This window comes from Aptenodytes patagonicus, chromosome 31 (genome assembly GCF_965638725.1).
Source record: "Aptenodytes patagonicus chromosome 31, bAptPat1.pri.cur, whole genome shotgun sequence".
Taxonomy (NCBI): domain Eukaryota; kingdom Metazoa; phylum Chordata; class Aves; order Sphenisciformes; family Spheniscidae; genus Aptenodytes; species Aptenodytes patagonicus.
Genome location: NC_134979.1, coordinates 92,574 through 109,844, shown reverse-complemented (window position 1 = coordinate 109,844; position 17,271 = coordinate 92,574). Strand labels below are relative to the sequence as shown.

The 17,271-nt window shown below is 68.6% G+C and overlaps 1 protein-coding gene across 1 annotated transcript; it reads left to right on the top strand.

Moving 5' to 3' along the window:
- Positions 1-248: 248 nt before the first annotated feature.
- On the top strand, positions 249-17,175 carry LOC143171772 (IQ motif and SEC7 domain-containing protein 2-like). The gene is given in 19 exon segments (XM_076360851.1): positions 249-313; positions 3,421-3,526; positions 3,528-3,698; positions 7,047-7,517; positions 8,384-8,420; positions 8,423-8,712; positions 8,714-8,883; positions 8,885-9,223; positions 9,802-9,963; positions 10,102-10,224; positions 10,687-10,853; positions 10,947-11,086; positions 11,453-11,578; positions 11,704-11,803; positions 12,879-13,040; positions 14,469-14,538; positions 14,540-14,634; positions 15,434-15,482; positions 17,079-17,175. Coding segments are annotated over 19 exon segments (2,940 nt in total).
- Positions 17,176-17,271: the final 96 nt, after the last annotated feature.

Sequence of the window (17,271 nt, the reverse complement as noted above, 5' to 3'; positions counted from 1 at the left end):
GGAGGGGGGTCGCTCCTCCGGCTCCTCCTCCCCCCCCCCCCCCCCCCTCCCCTCCTCCTCCTCCTCCTCCTCCTCCTCCACCGGCCGACCGGGCCCCGGGTGCTGCGGAGGAGGAGGAGCTGCCCCCGACCCCCCCCACCCTCCCCCACCCCTTGGGGGGGGGTGTCCGGGTGTCCGTCCGAGTGTTCCCCGTCCCCGTCCCCGTCCCCCCCCCCCCAACTTCGTGGGGGGTGCCCCCCCCCCCCCCGATGTGGTGCCTGCAGTGCACCGCCGACCGGCGGCGGGGGCCGCTCCGGCAGCGCCTGCTGCACGGGTGAGTCGGGGACCCCCCCCCCCCCCCAACCCCCCCTTTACACCCTCTCCCCCCCCGAGACCCCCCCCCAACCCCCCTTTACACACACCCCCCCCGAGACACCCCCCCCCAACCCCCTTTTACGCCCCCCCCACCCGCGCGGGACCGGCCCCCCCCCTCATCATTCCCCCCCAAACCTTCGGGGACACACCCCCCCCCCCCCCCCAGGTCCTGTGCACCTTCCCTGGACCCCTCCCGGACTTTTGGGGGACACCCCCCCCCCATTTTCCTTGCCCCCCCCCCCCCTTTCCCGGATGCCTGGGTCCCCAGTGAGGTGGGGGGGGGGAGGGCCTTGAGGCCTGGGTCCCCCCGGGGGGGCTGGCGGGGGGGGGGGGGGGGGGCTGCCTGTGTCCGTGTGTCCGTGTGTCCATGTATGTCCCGTGTCCATGTGTCCCCATGTCTGTGTCCCCCCGTGTCCGTGTGTCTCAGTGTCCGTGTGTCCCATGTCCGTGTGTCCCATGTCTGTGTGTCCCCGTGTCCAGGTGTCTCAGTGTCCGTGTGTCCCATGTCCGTGTGTCCCATGTCTGTGTGTCCCCGTGTCCAGGTGTCCCAGTGTCCGTGTGTCCCCATGTCCATGTGTCCCATGTCTGTGTGTCCCCATGTCTGGTATGTGTCCCCGTGACATGTGACACATGTGTCCCCGTGTCCGTGTGTCCCAGTGTCCGTGTGTCCTCGTGTCTGTGTATCCCCACATCCGTGTGTCCCCGTGTCCAGGTGTCCCAGTGTCCGTGTGTCCCCATGTCCATGTGTCCCATGTCTGTGTGTCCCCATGTCTGGTATGTGTCCCCGTGACATGTGACACGTGTGTCCCCGTGTCCAGGTGTCCCAGTGTCCGTGTGTCCCTGTATCCGTGTGTCCCCGTGTCTGTGTGTCCCGTGTCCATGTGTCCCCGTGTCCAGGTATCCCAGTGTCCGTGTGTCCCCGTGTCCGTGTGTCCCATGTCTGTGTGTCCCCGTGTCCAAGTATCCCAGTGTCCGTGTATCCTCGTGTCCGTGTGTCCCAGTGTCCGTGTGTCCCCATGTCCAGGTATCCCAGTGTCCGTGTGTCCCATGTCCATGTGTCCCCATGTCCAGGTATCCCAGTGTCCATGTGTCCCCATGTCCGTGTGTCCCCACGTCCGTGTGTCCCCGTGTCCGGGTATCCCAGTGTCCGTGTGTTCCTGTGTCCGTGTGTCCCCATGTCCATGTGTGTCCCATGTGTCCCCATGTCTGGTGTGTCTGTGTGTCCCCGTGTCCAGGTGTCCCAGTGTCCGTGTGTCCCCGTGTCCGTGTGTCCCCTGACCATGTGTCCCCGTGTCCAGGTATCCCCGTGTCCGTGTGTCCCCGTGTCTGTGTGTCCCCGTGTCTGTGTGTCCCCATGTCCGTGTGTCCCCATGTCACAAGTCCCCATGTCCGTGTCCATGTGGTCCGTGTGTCCCCACGTCCGTGTGTCCCCACATCTGTCGTGTCCGTGTGTCCCCACGTCGGTCATGTCCATGTGTCTCCATGTCACATGTCCCCGTGTCCATGTGTCCCAGGTCCGTGTGTCCCCACGTCTGTCATGTGCGTATGTCCTCATGCCCGCATGTCCCCATGGTGGTCGTGTCTGTGTGTCCCATGTCCCTGTGTCCCCGTGTCTGTGTGTCCCTGCGTCCATGTGTCCCCACATCCAGATGTCCCCATGTCGGTCATGTCCGTGTGTCCCCATGTCCGTGTGTCCCCAAGTCTCAAGCGTCCCCATGTTGGTCATGTCCATGTGTCCCCATGTCCGTGTGTCCCCATGTCCACGTGTCCCTTGTCTGTGTCCCCACGTCTGTCATGTCTGTGTGTCCCCAAGTCTCAAGCGTCCCCATGTTGGTCATGTCCATGTGTCCCCATGTCCGTGTGTCCCACGTCCGTGTGTCCCATGTCCCTGTCCCCACGTCTGTCGTGTCCGTCTGTCCCCAAGTCTCGAGTGTCCCCATGTTGGTCATGTCCGTGTGTCCCCATGTCCCTGTGTCCCCATGTCTCTGTCCATGTGTCCCCGCATCCCTGTGTCCCCACGTCTGTGTGTCCCATGTCCCTGTCCCCATGTCAGTCATGTCCGTGTGTCCCACATCCGTGTGTCCCATGTCCCTGTCCCCATGTCGGTCGTGTCCGTCTGTCCCCATGTCCGCGTGTCCCCATGTCGGTCATGTCCGTGTGTCCCCATGTCCATGTGTCCCCAAGTCTCAAGCGTCCCCATGTCGGTCATGTCCACGTGTCCCCATGTCTGTATGTCCCCATGTCCACGTGTCCCTTGTCTGCGTCCCCACGTCTGTCATGTCTGTGTGTCCCCAAGTCTCAAGTGTCCCCATGTTGGTCATGTCCATGTGTCCCCATGTCCGTGTGTCCCTTGTCCACATCTCCACGTCTGTCGTGTCCGTGTGTCCCATGTCCCTGTCCCCATGTCTGTCATGTCCGTCTGTCCCCAAGTCTCGAGTGTCCCCATGTTGGTCATTTCCGTGTGTCCCCGTGTCCGTGTGTCCCCATGTCCGTGTGTCCCATGTCCCTGTCCCCGTGTCTGTCATGTCCATGTGTCCCACGTCCATGTGTCCCATGTCCATGTCCCCACTTCTGTCGTGTCCGTGTGTCCCACATCCGTGTGTCCCATGTCCCTGTCCCCACGTCTGTCGTGTCCGTGTGTCCCCAAGTCTCGAGTGTCCCCGTGTTGGTCATGTCCGCGTGTCCCTTGTCCACGTCCCAACGTCTGTCGTGTCCGTGTGTCCCCACGTCCGTCTGTCCCATGTCCGTCTGTCCCCAAGTCTCGAGTGTCCCCCATGTCGGTCATGTCCGTCTGTCCCCATGCCCGTGTGTCCCCATGTCCGTCTGTCCCCACGTCCCTGCATTCCCCTGTCCGTGTGACCACGTGTCCGTGTGTCCCCATGCCCGTGTCCCCACGGTCCCTGCTTGGGTGGCTCCAGGCGCCCCGGGGGAGGAGCCTGTTTGGGGAGTCTCGGGGCGGGGGGGGGGGCCCTTGAGGCCATTTTGGGGGGTCTCAGGAGGGTCTCGGAGAGGTTCGGGGGGGGGATTCGGGGGTTGTGACGTGGGGGTGACGCGGTGTCCCCGCAGCGTGGACGGCGAGGCGCCGGGCAGCGAGGGTGGGGGTCCGGTGCCCGACAGCCCCGGGCGACCCCCCCCGTACCGTGGCCTCCCCCAACCGGCCCCCCAGGGACCGGGGGGGATCCGGGGGGTGCCCCGGGGGGGGCTCCCCGGGCTTGGCCTGGCCCCGCCTGCCACCCCAGCCCGCCAGCGTGGCCCTGCGCAAGCAGGAGGAGGAGGAGGAGAGCAAGAGGCCGAAGGCTCTGAGCGACAGCTACGAGCTCTCCACCGACCTGCAGGACAAGAAGGTACCCCGGGGACACCCCCCGACACCCCCACCTCCCCCCACCCCAGGACGGTCCCCAGCCCTGTGTGACGGTCCCCGGCCACGTGTGGTGGGCCCCGACCCCATGTGTGATGGGCCCCGGCCACGTGTGACGGTCCCCGGCCACGTGTGATGGTCCCTGGCCATGTGTGATGGTCCCCAACCCCATGCATGATGGTCCCCGGCCACATGTGATGGTCCCCAGACACGTGTGACGGTCCCCAGCCACGTACGATGGTCCCCGGCCACGTGTGATGGTCCCCAGACATGTGTGACAGTCACCACCCACGTGTGACGGTCACCACCCACGTGTGATGGTCCCTGGCCATGTGTGATGGTCCCCAACCCCATGCATGATGGTCCCCGGCCACGTGCGATGGTCCCCAGACACATGTGATGGTCCCCGGCCACGTGTGATGGTCCCCAACCCTACACGTGATGGTCACCGGCCATGCGTGATGGTCCCCAGACACGTGTGATGGTCCCTGGCCACGTGTGATGGTCCCCAGCCACGTGTGATGGGCCCCGACCCCACGTGTGACGGTCCCTGGCCACGTGTGATGGGCCCCGACCCCACGTGTGATGGTCACCGGCCATGTGCGATGGTCCCCAGCCCCATGTGTGATGGTCCCCAACCCCACACGTGATGGTCACCGGCCATGCGTGATGGTCCCCAGACACGTGTGATGGTCACCAGCCACGTGTGATGGTCCCTGGCCACGTGTGACGGTCCCCGGCCACGTGTGATGGGCCCCGACCCCACGTGTGATGGTCACTGGCCATGTGCGATGGTCCCCAACCCCACGCATGATGGTCCCTGGCCACGTGTGACGGTCCCTGGCCACGTGTGATGGTCACCACCCACGTGCGATGGTCCCCAGCCACGTGTAATGGTCCCCAACCCCATGCGTGATGGTCACCGGCCACGTGCGATGGTCCCCAGACACGTGTGATGGACCCCGGCCACATGTGACGTTCCCCAGCCATGTGTGATGGGCCCCAACCCCACGTGTGATGGTCACCAGCCACGTGTGATGGTCCCCGGCCATGTGTGATGGTCCCCAACCCCACGTGTGATGGTCCCCAGCCACGTGTGATGGTCCCCAGACACGTGTGATGGTCCCCGGCCATGTGTGATGGTCCCCAACCCCACGTGTGTTGGTCCCCGGCCACGTGTGATGGTCCCCAGACACATGTGATGGTCCCCGGCCATGTGTGATGGTCCCCAACCCCACGTGTGATGGTCCCCAGACACATGTGATGGTCCCCAACCCCACACGTGATGGTCCCCAGACACGTGTGATGGTCACCAGACACGTGTGATGGTCACCACCCATGTGTGATGGTCCCCGGCCACGTGTGATGGTCCCCAGCCACGTGTGATGGTCCCCAGCTATGTGTGACGGTCACCACCCACGTGTGACGGTCCCCGGCCATGCGTGACGGTGACCAGCCATGCGTGATGGTCGTTAGCGGTGCATGATGGTCCCCGGCCCCACGTGTGATGGTCACCAGCCCCGTGCCGTGGTCACTGTCCCCGTGCGGGGCCCCATCCCCGTGGGAGGCCACCGTGCCCCCACCCTGGTGCCAACCCCGTTTCCCCCGGGGTGTTCCCTCACCTCTGTCCTTCTCCTGCCCTGTCCCCTCCCCGTCCCCGTGTCCACCTCTGGTTACCCCGGTGTGTCCCCACGTCCCTGTCCACGTCCCCATCCCCGTGGCCCTGTATCTCCATCCACGGCCCCGTCCCCATGCCGATGTCCCCTTATCCCCATCTCTGTCCCTGTGTCCCCACCCATGTCCCCGTGTCCCCAACCATGGCCCCATCCCCGTATCTCCATCCACGGCCCCATCCCCGTGTCCCCCCTCCACGCCCCCGTGTCCCCATCCATGGCCCCATCCCCCTGTCCCCCTCCGTGCCCCGATGTCCCCATCCCCTCTCCTCATCCCTGTGTCCCCGTCCTTGTCCCCATCCCCGTGTCCTCATCCACGCCCCCACGTCCCCCTCCCCGTATCCTCACCCCCACCTCCCCCATACCTCCATCCGCGTCCCCGTCCCCATCTCCTCGTCTGTGTCCCTGTCCCCACGTCCCCATCTCCTCGTCCCCGTCCCCATCTCCTCGTCCCCATCCCCATCTCCTTGCCCCCGTCCCCATGTCCCCATCTCCTTGTCCGCGTCCCTGTCCCCACATCCCCATCCCCATGTCCCCATCTCTTTGTCCCCGTCCCCACATCCCCATCTCCTTGTCTGTGTCCCCGTCCCCACATCCCCATCTCCTTGTCCCCGTCCCCACATCCCCATCTCCTCGTCTGTGTCCCCGTCCCCATCCCCATGTCCCCGTCTCCTCGTCCCCGTCCCCATCCCCGTCCCCACGTCCCCATCTCCTCGTCCGTGTCCCCATCCCTGTCCCCATGTCCCCATCTCCTTGTCCCCATCCCCACGTCCCCATCTCCTCGTCTGTGTCCCCATCCCCGTCCCCACGTCCCCATCTCCTTGTCCCGTCCCCATGTCCCCATCTCCTCATCCCCATCCCCACGTCCCCATCTCCTTGTCCCCATCCCCATGTCCCCATCTCCTCATCCCCGTCCCCATCCCCGTCCCCACGTCCCCATGTCCCCGTCCCCACGTCCCCATCTCCTTGTCCCCATCCCCATGTCCCCATCTCCTCGTCCCCATCCCCATCCCTGTCCCCATGTCCCCGTCCCCACGTCCCCATCTCCTTGTCCGTGTCCCCATCCCTGTCCCCACGTCCCCATCCCCACGTCCCCATCTCCTCGTCCGTGTCCCCGTCCCCATCTCCCCGTCCCCACGTCCCCATCCCCACGTCCCCATCTCCTCGTCCGTGTCCTTGTCCCCATCCCCATGTCCCCATCTCCTCGTCCCCGTCCCCATCCCCGTCCCCATGTCCCCATGTCCCTGTCCCCACGTCCCCATCTCCTCATCCGTGTCCCCATCCCTGTCCCCATGTCCCCATCTCCTCGTCCGTGTCCTCGTCCCCATCCCCTCGTCCCCATCTCCTTGGCCCCATCCCCACGTCCCCATCTCCTCGTCTGTGTCCCCGTCCCCACGTCCCCATCTCCTTGTCCCCGTCCCCATCTCCTCCTCCGTGTCCTCGTCCCCATCCCCACGTCCCCATCTCCTCGTCCACGTCCCCATCCCCCTGTGTGTGTCCCCCCCGCCCTGTCCCCCTCCGCCTCCCGTCCGTCCGTGTCCCGTCCCCATGTCCCCATCTCCTCGTCCGCGTCCCCGTCCCCCTGTGTGTGTCCCCCCCCCCGCCCTGTCCCCCTCCGCCTCCCGTCCGTCCGTGTCCCGTCCCCGTGTCCCCCCCGCCAGGTGGAGATGCTGGAACGCAAATACGGGGGTTACTTCCGCACCCGCCGCGCCGCCCGCACCATCCAGGCCGCCTTCCGCCGCTACCGCATGGCCCAGAAGTTCGAGCGGCTGCGCAGCGAGGGGGGGCGCGCCCGGCGCCTGGCCCTCCCCGGCCTCCGCCTCCAGTTTTCCTTCGAGGAATACGATCGCGGACCCCCGGCTCCCGCCCCGGGACCCCCCCCGCCACCCCCCCCTTATTTCCAGGGCAAACCCGCCTCGCTGGACGAGGGGGTGTTGGGGGGACCTCGAAGGGCGCCCCGATACGGGGGATCCTGCCGGGCTGGTTTGGATGGGGGGGGTGGTCCCGCCGAAGGGACGGCGGCGGGAGGGGGGGCCGGGGCCGGGGGTGCCGGCAGCCCCCCCCGGCAGCTCTCGGCCTCCGCCGACTTCGGACCCGGTGGCGCCGACCTGGAGGAGGCCTTTGCGCAGCAGGTAGGGGTCATGGGGGGGGGGGGGGTCGTAGAGGGGGTCACAGGGGACGTGGGGGGGGGGCCACGGAGGTCACAGGGCCGTGGGAGGTCACAGGGCCACGGGGGTCGTGGAGGTCATAGGGGCCGTGGGGGTCATGGGGGGCATGGGAGGTCACGGGGCCGCGGGGGTCGTGGAGGTCAGAGGGGCCATGGGGGTCACGGGGGGCATGGGAGGTCACGGGGCCGCGGGGGTCGTGGAGGTCAGAGGGGCCATGGGGGTCACGGGGGACGTGGGGGTCATGGAGGTCACAGGGCCGTGGAAGGTCATGGGGGTCATAGGGGCTATGGGGGACATGGGGGTCATGGGGGACGTGGGGGTCATGGAGGTCACAGGGCCGTGGAAGGTCATGGGGGTCATAGGGGCCATGGGGGTCATAGGGGCCATGGGGGTCGTGGAGGTCATAGGGGCCATGGGGGTCACGGGGGACGTGGGGGTCATGGAGGTCACAGGGCCGTGGAAGGTCATGGGGGTCACGGGGCCATGGGGGTCATGGGGGCATGGGGGTCACGGAGGTCACAGGGCCGTGGAAGGTCATGGGGGTCACGGGGCCATGGGGGTCATGGAGGTCATGGGGGTCATGGGGGTCCCAAGGGCCATGGGAGGGTCACGGAGGTCACAGGGCCATGGGGGTCATGGAGGTCATAGGGGCCATGGGGGTCATGGGGGTCACAGGAGCCACGAGGAGTTGGGGGAGGGGGACAGAGGGGTCACAGGGACCATGGGGGGAGGTCACGGGGTGTTGGGGGGGCCGGAGGAGGGGGTCAAGGGGGGGCGCGACGATGGAGGCGGGGGGCTGACGGCGGTGGGGGGGGTGTCCGTCCCCGCAGGTGAAGTCCTTGGCCGCCTCCATTGACGAGGCGCTGGGGGGCAGCCGGGGGGTCCCCCCGGGGCCCCGGCCCCCCCCGCGGGTGACAGCGCCGCCACCTCCGCCAGCGACGTCACCCTCTACCTGGACGAGGGGCTCCCCGGATCCCCCCGCTCACCCGAGCGGCCCCCCAGCCCCGAGCCCCCTCCCGAAACCGGGGGTCCCCCGCAGCCCCCCGCCCCCCCGCCCCCCCCGCCCCCTCCCGCCAACCCCCCCGGCCCGGCTGAACGCTGGGGGGGTCCCGAGGAACCCCCTCGCCGCGGCCCCCTGTGCCTGGAGTGCCGGGGGCGCGGGGGCGGCGGGGGGGGGGCACCCCCCTTTGCTGACGGTCGAGCCCCCCAGCGACAGCTCGGCCGACCTCAGCGACCGCTCCGACCGCGGCTCCGTCAACCGGGGGGGTCCCTACGAACCCGAAGGTGCCGGGGGGGGCACGTTGCCCCGTACCGGCCCCCCCCATCGTTGTTTCCACCCCGAAGCTCCCCCCGCCCCCCCCCCCGGCCCCCCCGCCGCCCCCCGCCGCTGAGGAGGGCTCGGAGGGGGACAACGAGAGCTTGGGGAGCAGCTCCAACTCCAACGAGACCCTCAACTGCTCCTCGGGCTCCTCATCCCGCGACAGCCTGCGGCGACCCCCCCCGCCTCCCCCCCCGCCTCCCGCCGCCCCCCCTCAACCCCCCGGTCCTTCCGGACCCCCCGGCAAAGCCACGTACCAACGGGAACCGCGGCAGAGCTGGGATTCGCCGGCGCTCAACAACGACGTGGTGCAGCGCCGGCAGTACCGCATCGGCCTCAACCTCTTCAACAAGTGAGGGGGCGATGGGAAATGGGGGGGGGGGGGGACGGGGACGGGACGGGGGCGGCCCCGTGTGGGAGGTGGGGTGGGGTCTGGCGGCCCTATAGCGGGACCACGTGGCGTTCTTGGTGACCCTACGGAAGGGATAGGGTGGCGTTCTCGGTGGCCCGATGGTGAAGGCGGGGCGATGTTCTAGGTGATCCTATAGCAAGGGCAGGGTGACCTTGGTGGCCCTATAGAAAGGACAGGGTGACCTTGGCGGCCCTATAGCGAGGACAGGGTGACCTTCTTGGTGGTCCTGTAGAAAGGATAGGGTGATGTTTTAGGTGGTCCTATAGAAGAACGTGGTGATGTTCTAGATAGCCCTATAGTACGGCCATGGCGATGTTCTAGGTGACCCTATAGGGAGGCCAGGTGGTGGTCCTAGGTGACCCTACAGCCAAAACAAGGTGATGTTTAGGTGACGCCATAACCGCGGCAAAGTGACCCCTACAGCCAGGAGAAGGGGACGTTCTAGGTCGCCCTATAGCCAGGACGAAACGACGAGCCCCACGGCGGTCGGGGTGACCCCGCCCCCGCCCCCTCTGTAGGAAACCGGAGAAGGGGATCCAGTACCTGATCGAGAGGGGCTTCCTCTCGGACACCCCGGTGGGGGTGGCCCACTTCATCCTGGAGAGGAAAGGGTTGAGCCGGCAGATGATCGGCGAGTTCCTCGGCAATCGCCAGAAGCAGTTCAACCGCGACGTCCTCGAGTAAGGGGCAGGGGGGGACACGGGACGCACCGGGATGGGGTGGGACATGCCGGGACTTGGGGGGCGTGTCCATCCCCCCCCCACCTCCGGGACCGAGGCCATTTCTGGTCTGGGGTGGGGTGGGGGGGTCTCCCACAGCTGCGTGGTGGACGAGATGGACTTCTCTGGGATGGAGCTGGACGAGGCCCTGCGCAAGTTCCAGTCCCACATTCGGGTGCAGGGGGAGGCCCAGAAGGTCGAGCGCTTGATCGAGGCCTTCAGGTGAGGGGGCGGCGATGGGTCCCCTGTCCCCGTCCCATCTCCCCCTGGCGCCGGGAAGGCCACCGAGCCATGACACGTGGTCGCGCGGTCGCCGTGGCGTGGTGTTCTAGGTGACCCTGTGGATCACTAGGGGCGGTGGCCCACGTGCCGTGGCATGATGTTCTAGGTGACCCCACGGACCAAGCAGGGGGACATTGGGGGTGGTGGCCCACATGGGACCAGGTGATGTTCTAGGTGACCCTATGGACCGAGCAGGGGAACATCGGGGTGGTGGCCCACATGGGACCAGGTGATGTTCTAGGTGACCCTGTAGACTAGGAGAACGTTAGAGGTGGTGCCCCGCACGCAAGGGGGCCTGGACCACGCCGGGACTGCTACGGGGTGCAGAGGCCATCCCGGCCGCGTGGGGATGGCCGTGGGGCACCCTGACCCCATGGGCCGTGGGGATTGTCCGCCCCGCAGCCAGCGCTACTGCGTGTGTAACGCGGCCCTGCTGCGCCAGTTCCGCAACCCGGACACCATCTTCATCCTGGCCTTCGCCATCATCCTCCTCAACACCGACATGTACAGCCCCAGCGTCAAGGCCGAGCGCAAGATGAAGCTGGAGGACTTCATCAAGAACCTCCGAGGTGAGGACCGCGGTCCCATCTTGTCCTCCCTTGGTGTCCCCGCCCCCTGCTTCTGAACGCGGGTTCTAGAGCGGGGGCCCGGGTGTCGCGCAGGGGTGGACAACGGGGAGGACATCCCCCGGGACATGCTGGTGGGCATCTACCAGCGCATCCAGAGCCGGGAGCTGCGCACCAACGACGACCACGTCTCCCAGGTCCAGGCCGTCGAGCGCATGATCGTCGGCAAGAAGCCGGTGGGTTCACCCGAGGGATGGGGCGGGTTCTAGGGGACCCAGGGGGGAATGTTCTAGGTGACCCTACGGAGGGATGGTCTAGGTGACCCTATGGAGGATGCTCTAGGTGACCCTATGGGAGACGTCCTAGGTGACCCTGTGGGGGGATGTTCTACGTGACCTACGGGGGACGCTCAAGGTGACCAATGGGGGATGTTCTAGGTGATCCAATGGGGGATATTATAGGTGACACAATGTGGGGGGTGCTCTAGGTGACCCACAGGCCAACGTCAAGGGTGCCGTCACCCTCAAGGGGCGGGCCTGGAAGGCGGGTGGGTGTGTCCCACCGAGGCCCCGCCCCAGCGCCGAGCCCACCCCTCTCCCCAGGTGCTGTCCCTGCCCCACCGGCGCCTGGTGTGCTGCTGCCAGCTCTACGAGGTCCCCGACCCCAACCGGCCCCAGCGCCTGGGGCTGCACCAGCGCGAGGTCTTCCTCTTCAACGACCTGCTGGTGGTGAGCCGGACGCCTGGGTCCCCTGCGCAGCGAGGGGGTGTCCCTGGGGTGGGGGTCGGTCACCCGTGGGGAGTCGAGGGGTCTCCCAGATGCTTGGGTCCCCGGTGACCTGGTGGCCCCGGCAGGTGACGAAGATCTTCCAGAAGAAGAAGATCCTGGTGACCTACAGCTTCCGCCAGAGCTTCCCCCTCGTTGAGATGCACATGCAGCTCTTCCAGAACGCCTGTGAGCCCCGCGGCGCCCCACGGCACCCCGTGGCATGTCCCCCTGCCCCACAGCACCTCCGCGGGATGCTCCCCTGCCCCTACGTCCCCCGGGGTCCACCACCAGATGACCCTTTGCTCCATGGGATCCACCACGGCGTGTCCCCCACCGGATGTCCCGTGGTGTCCCCCATGGGATGCTCCTCACCCCACGGTGTCCCCCGTAGGTTGTCCCATGGTGTCCCCTGTGGAATGTCCCATGGCGTCCCCCCTGGGATGTCCCCCTGCCCCATGGTGTCCCTCATTGGATGTCCCATGGTGTCCTCCATGGGATGTCCCATGGTGTCCCCCCTGGGATGTCCCCCTGCCCCATGGTGTCCCCCATGGAATGTCCCCCTGCCCCATGGTGTCCCTCATTGGATGTCCCATGGTGTCCCCCGCGGAATGTCCCCCTGCCCCATGGTGTCCCCCATTGCATGTCCCATGGCGTCCCCCTGCCCCATGGTGTCCCCCATTGGATGTCTCATGGTGTCCCCCTGGAATGTCCCCCTGCCCCATGGTGTCCCCCATTGCATGTCCCATGGCATCCCCCTGTCCCATGGTGTCCCCCATTGGATGTCCCATGGCTCCCCCCTGGGCTGTCCCCCTGCCCCATGGTGTCCCCCATTGGATGTCCCATGGTGTCCCCTGTGGAATGTCCCCCCTGCCCCATGGCGTCCCCCATTGCATGTCCCATGGCGTCCCCCTGCCCCATGGTGTCCCCCATTGGATGTCCCATGGTGTCCCCCGCGGAATGTCCCCCTGCCCCATGGTGTCCCCCATTGGATGTCCCATGGCGTCCCCCTGTCCCATGGTGTCCCCCATTGGATGTCCCATGGTGTCCCCCCTGGGCTGTCCCCCTGCCCCATGGTGTCCCCATAGGATGTCCACGGTGTCCCCCTGCCCCATGGCGTCCCCCATTGGATGGCCCATAGCGTCCCCCGTGGGATGCTCCCCTACAGCACCTCCCATGGGATACCCCCTCCCCCGGCCCCCCCGGGTCCCCCCGAACCCCATGACCTCTGACCCCGTGCCCTCTGACCCCCCCCACCCCCCAGATTACCAGTTTGGGATCAAGCTGCTGTCGGCGGCGCCGGGAGGGGAGAGGAAGGTCCTCATCGTCTTCAACGCCCGAGCCCGCAGGACCGGCTGCGCTTCCGCCAGCGACCTCCGCGAGTCCGTGGCCGAGGTGCAGGAGATGGAGAAGTACCGCGTGGAGGGTGAGCGGAGCGCTGGGAGGGGCGGGGAGCACTGGGAGGGGCGCTGGGAGCACTGGGAGCACTGGGAGGGGCGCTGGGAGCACTGGGAGGGGCGCTGGGAGCACTGGGAGCACTGGGAGGGGCGCTGGGAGCACTGGGAGGAGCACTGGGAGCACTGGGAGGGGCGCTGGGAGCACTGAGAGCACTGGGAGGGGTGCTGGGAGGGGCGCTGGGAGCACTGGGAGGGGCGCTGGGAGCACTGGGAGCACTGGGAGGGGTGCTGGGAGGGGTGCTGGGAGCACTGGGAGGGGCGCTGGAGCACTGAGAGCACTGGGAGGGGTGCTGGGAGGGGCGCTGGGAGCACTGGGAGGGGCGCTGGGAGCACTGGGAGCACTGGGAGGGGTGCTGGGAGGGAGCACTGGGAGCACTGGGAGGGGCGCTGGGAGCACTGAGAGCACTGGGAGGGGCACTGGGAGCACTGGGAGGGGCACTGGGACGGTCCCTGGGGTCCAATTGGATGGGGAACGGGGCCACTGGGGGTACTGGGAGCACTGGGAGCACTTGAACGGGCTCTGGGTCGGTCCCTGGGGTCACTTGGATGGGGACTGGGAGCACCGGAACAGGTACTTGGGGGGCACTGGGAGCACTGGGACAGGTACTGGGACAGGCACTGGGGGCACTGGGGGCACTGGGGACAGGCACTGGGACAGGCACTGGGGGCACTGGGGGCACTGGGACAGGCACTGGGGGCACTGGGAGAGGCACCAGGACACCGGGGCTGGCACTGGTGGGGGCGGCACTGGGGGCACTGGGGGCACTGGGATGGGCACTGGGGGCAATGGGAGAGGCATTGGGAACACTTGGATGGGAACTGGGAGCACTGGGAGCACTGGGACAGGCACTGGGACAGGCACTGGGGGCACTGGGAGAGGCACCAGGACACCGGGGCTGGCACTGGGGGGGCGGCACTGGGGGCACTTGGGGCACTGGGATGGGCACCGGGGCAATGGGAGAGGCATTGGGAACACTTGGATGGAAACTGGGAGCACTGGGATCACTGGGACAGGCACTGGGACAGGCACTGGGGGCACTGGGAGAGGCACCAGGCACCGGGGCTGGCACTGGGGGGGGGGGGGGGGCAGCACTGGGGGCACTGGGAGCACTGGGATGGGCACCGGGGGAATGGGAGAGGCATTGGGAACACTTGGATAGGAACTGGGAGCACTGGGGAGCACTGGGACAGGCACTGGGGACACTGGGAGAGGCACCAGGGCACCGGGGCTGGCACGGGGGGGCACTGGGGGCACTGGGAGCACTGGGACGGTCAATGGGGGCATTTCGATGGGGAACTGGCAACGTTGGGGTTCGCTGGGGGGGGGGGCCCGCTGGGACGACTGGGGCCGCCATGTCCCGTCCCCGTCCCCCGTCCCCCCCGTCCCCCCCCCGCAGCGGAGCTGGAGAAGCAGAAGGGGGTGTCGGGGACGCGGGGTGGGGGGCCCCCCCGCGAGGCCCTCAACGGCCCTCAGCCGCAGCAGCCTGGAGGAGGCGTTCGGGGCCGGGGAGGGGCTCAAGCGCAGCGCCCTCAGCAGCTCCCTGCGGGACCTCTCCGACGGCGGTGAGACGGCGGGGGGGCGTCGGGGGTCCCCTGGGGGGGTTTGGGGACCCCCTGGGGGGTTGGGGTCCCCTGGGAGGGCATTTTGGGGTTCCCTGGCAGGCATTTGGGGTGCCCTGGGGGGGCAGATAGGGTGGTCTGGGAGGGACGCTGAGGTCCCTGGGGGGGTTTGGGGTCCCCTGGGGGGTGGGGTCCACCGGGGGGGCTTAGGGTCACCTGGGAGGGCATTTGGGGGGTGCCCTGGGGGGGCAGATAGGGTGGTCTGGGAGGGACGCTGAGGTCCTGGTGGGCAGCTGGGGTCCCCTGGGAGGGGTGTCGGGGGTCCCTGAGGGGGGTTTTGGGGACCCCCTGGGGGGTTGGGGTCCCTGGGAGGGCATTTTGGGGTTCCCTGGCAGGCATTTGGGGTGCCCTGGGGGGCAGATAGGGTGGTCTGGGAGGGACGCTGAGGTCCCTGGGGGGGTTTGGGGTCCCTGGGGGGGTTGGGGTCCACCGGGGGGGCTTAGGGTCACCTGGGAGGGCATTTGGGGTGCCCTGGGGGGGCAGATAGGGGTGGTCTGGGAGGGACGCTGAGGTCCTTGGGGGGCAGCTGGGGTCCCCTGGGGGGGTGTTGGGGTCCCCTGGGGTGTCGGGGTCTCTTGGGGAGCATTTGGGGACCCTTGAGGGGCAGTTAGGGTCCCTGGGGGGCTGTTGGGGTGCCCTGAGGTCCCGGGGGGGGGCAGCAAGGTTTGGGGGGGCACTGGGTTCCCCTGGGGGTCATGCCAGGGGGACACCCCCCCCTCGATGACCCCCCCCCCCCCCCCAGGCAAGCGGGCCGGCGCAACAGCGTGGGGTCCCTCGACAGCACCATTGAGGTGAGTGGGGGCCCCCCCCAAGGCCCCGCCCCTTAAGGCCCCGCCCCTTAAAAGCCCCACCCATTCAAACCCCACCCCCGGGTTCCTAGTGCCCCCCCTTGCTCTTGTGGAAGGGGCGGGGCTTATGTGAGGGGCAGGCTTGGGCATACAGGGGAGGGGCTTGTCCACTAAGGGGCGTGGTTGGGCCCAGGAGGAGGGGCTTGTCCAGGGAAGGGGTGGGGCTTTTTCCATGAGGATCCCTTATGTGGCAATGGGGAGGGGCTTGTCTGAGGGGTGTGGCCATCCCAGGGAAGGGGCGGGGCTTGCTTGCAGGAGCCGGGGCCCATCCACCAATGGCGAGAAGCTAGAGCGGGAGGCGGGGCTAGGTCACTAATGTCACATGATCTGGTCCAGAGGTGGGGCCCATCCCTCGGTGGCTGGCCTTATCCACCAATGGGGGGGGAGGCTGGTGCCAAGGGCGGGGCTTGCCCCATACAGGGGCGGGGCTGGCTCTAGAGGGCGGGCCTGACCAGGGAGAGGGCGGGGCTGACTCTGGGGGGCGGGGATAGTCCAGGGAGAGGGCGGGGCTGGCTCTAGGGCCCTAGGTGCCAGGCTTCACCCACCAATGGGACGAGACCTGGTTTGAGGGGTGTGGCCTGCTGGGAGCAGGGGCGTGGCCCGCTGCCGGGCTGACCCCGCCCCCTCCCACAGGGCTCCATCATCAGCAGCCCCCGGCCCCAGGCCCGGGGGCCACCGGGGGGGCCGGGGGGAGCCCCCGAGGGCTACAAGGCCCCCCCCCCGCCCCGTCTCCAACTCCTCCTCCTCCCTGGGGTCCCCTCTTCGGCAGCCGACGGGGCAAAGGCCCCCCGGACCTCCAGCCGGAGCTGGGGGCCCCGCTTCGGCCTCGGCCTCCTCCTCCTCGGCTTCGTCCTCCCATCACCATCACCCCCCCCCCCGCACCCCCCCCGGCCCCCGAGGGTCCCTCCAAACTGCAGGCCCTGCACGCCCAGTACTGCCACGGGGCCGGGGGGGCGGCAGCGGCGGGGGGGGGGCCCGGCCCCCCGCCGCCACCCCCGTACCCCCAGCAGCCCCCTCCTCCCGCTCGCCCCGCGCCCCCCCCCGCCGCTGCCCGCCATCGCCGCCGGAGCCCCCCCCGCTTCCACGGGGGACCCCAACCCCCGCTGTCGGCGCCCCCTCAGCAGCACGGCCCCCCCGGCGGGGGGTTCCCCCCGCCGCACCCCCATTACACCTTACACCGGCCGGCAAGAGGGGAGGTGCCCCCCCGGCCCCCCCCGCCAGCCTCTCTCCCCCCTACCCCTCTACAGCCCCGCGCCCCCCCCACCACGGGCTGCCCCACGTTTACCCCCCCGGCCCCCCCCCGCACCACCACCCCCCGCCGCCCCCCGCCCCCACCGCCGCCAAGCACTTCGTTTTCGGCGGGGGCGGCGGCGGCCCGGCCGGGGGGGCCCTCCGGGGGGGCGGCGGCGGGGCGGCCCCCCCTCCCCATCACCACCACCATCATCATCATCATCACCACCACCCGCCCCCCCACTCCCCCATCCCCCCCCACCCCTCTTACCCCCCCTTGGCCCCCCCCCTCGCCCCACACCCCCTCAGCCCCCACTCTCCCGCCGGCCCCACCTCGCCCCTGGCCCAAGCCAGCCAGGGCCCCCCCAAACCCAAGGGGGGGAACCGCATCAGCACCGTGGTCTGACCCCACATCTCCCCCCCCCCCCCCCGGCAGAGGACGGACACAACTCGTGGCAGCGATGGACGGCGCCGGCATGCTGGATGCGGTGGTTATTTTTGT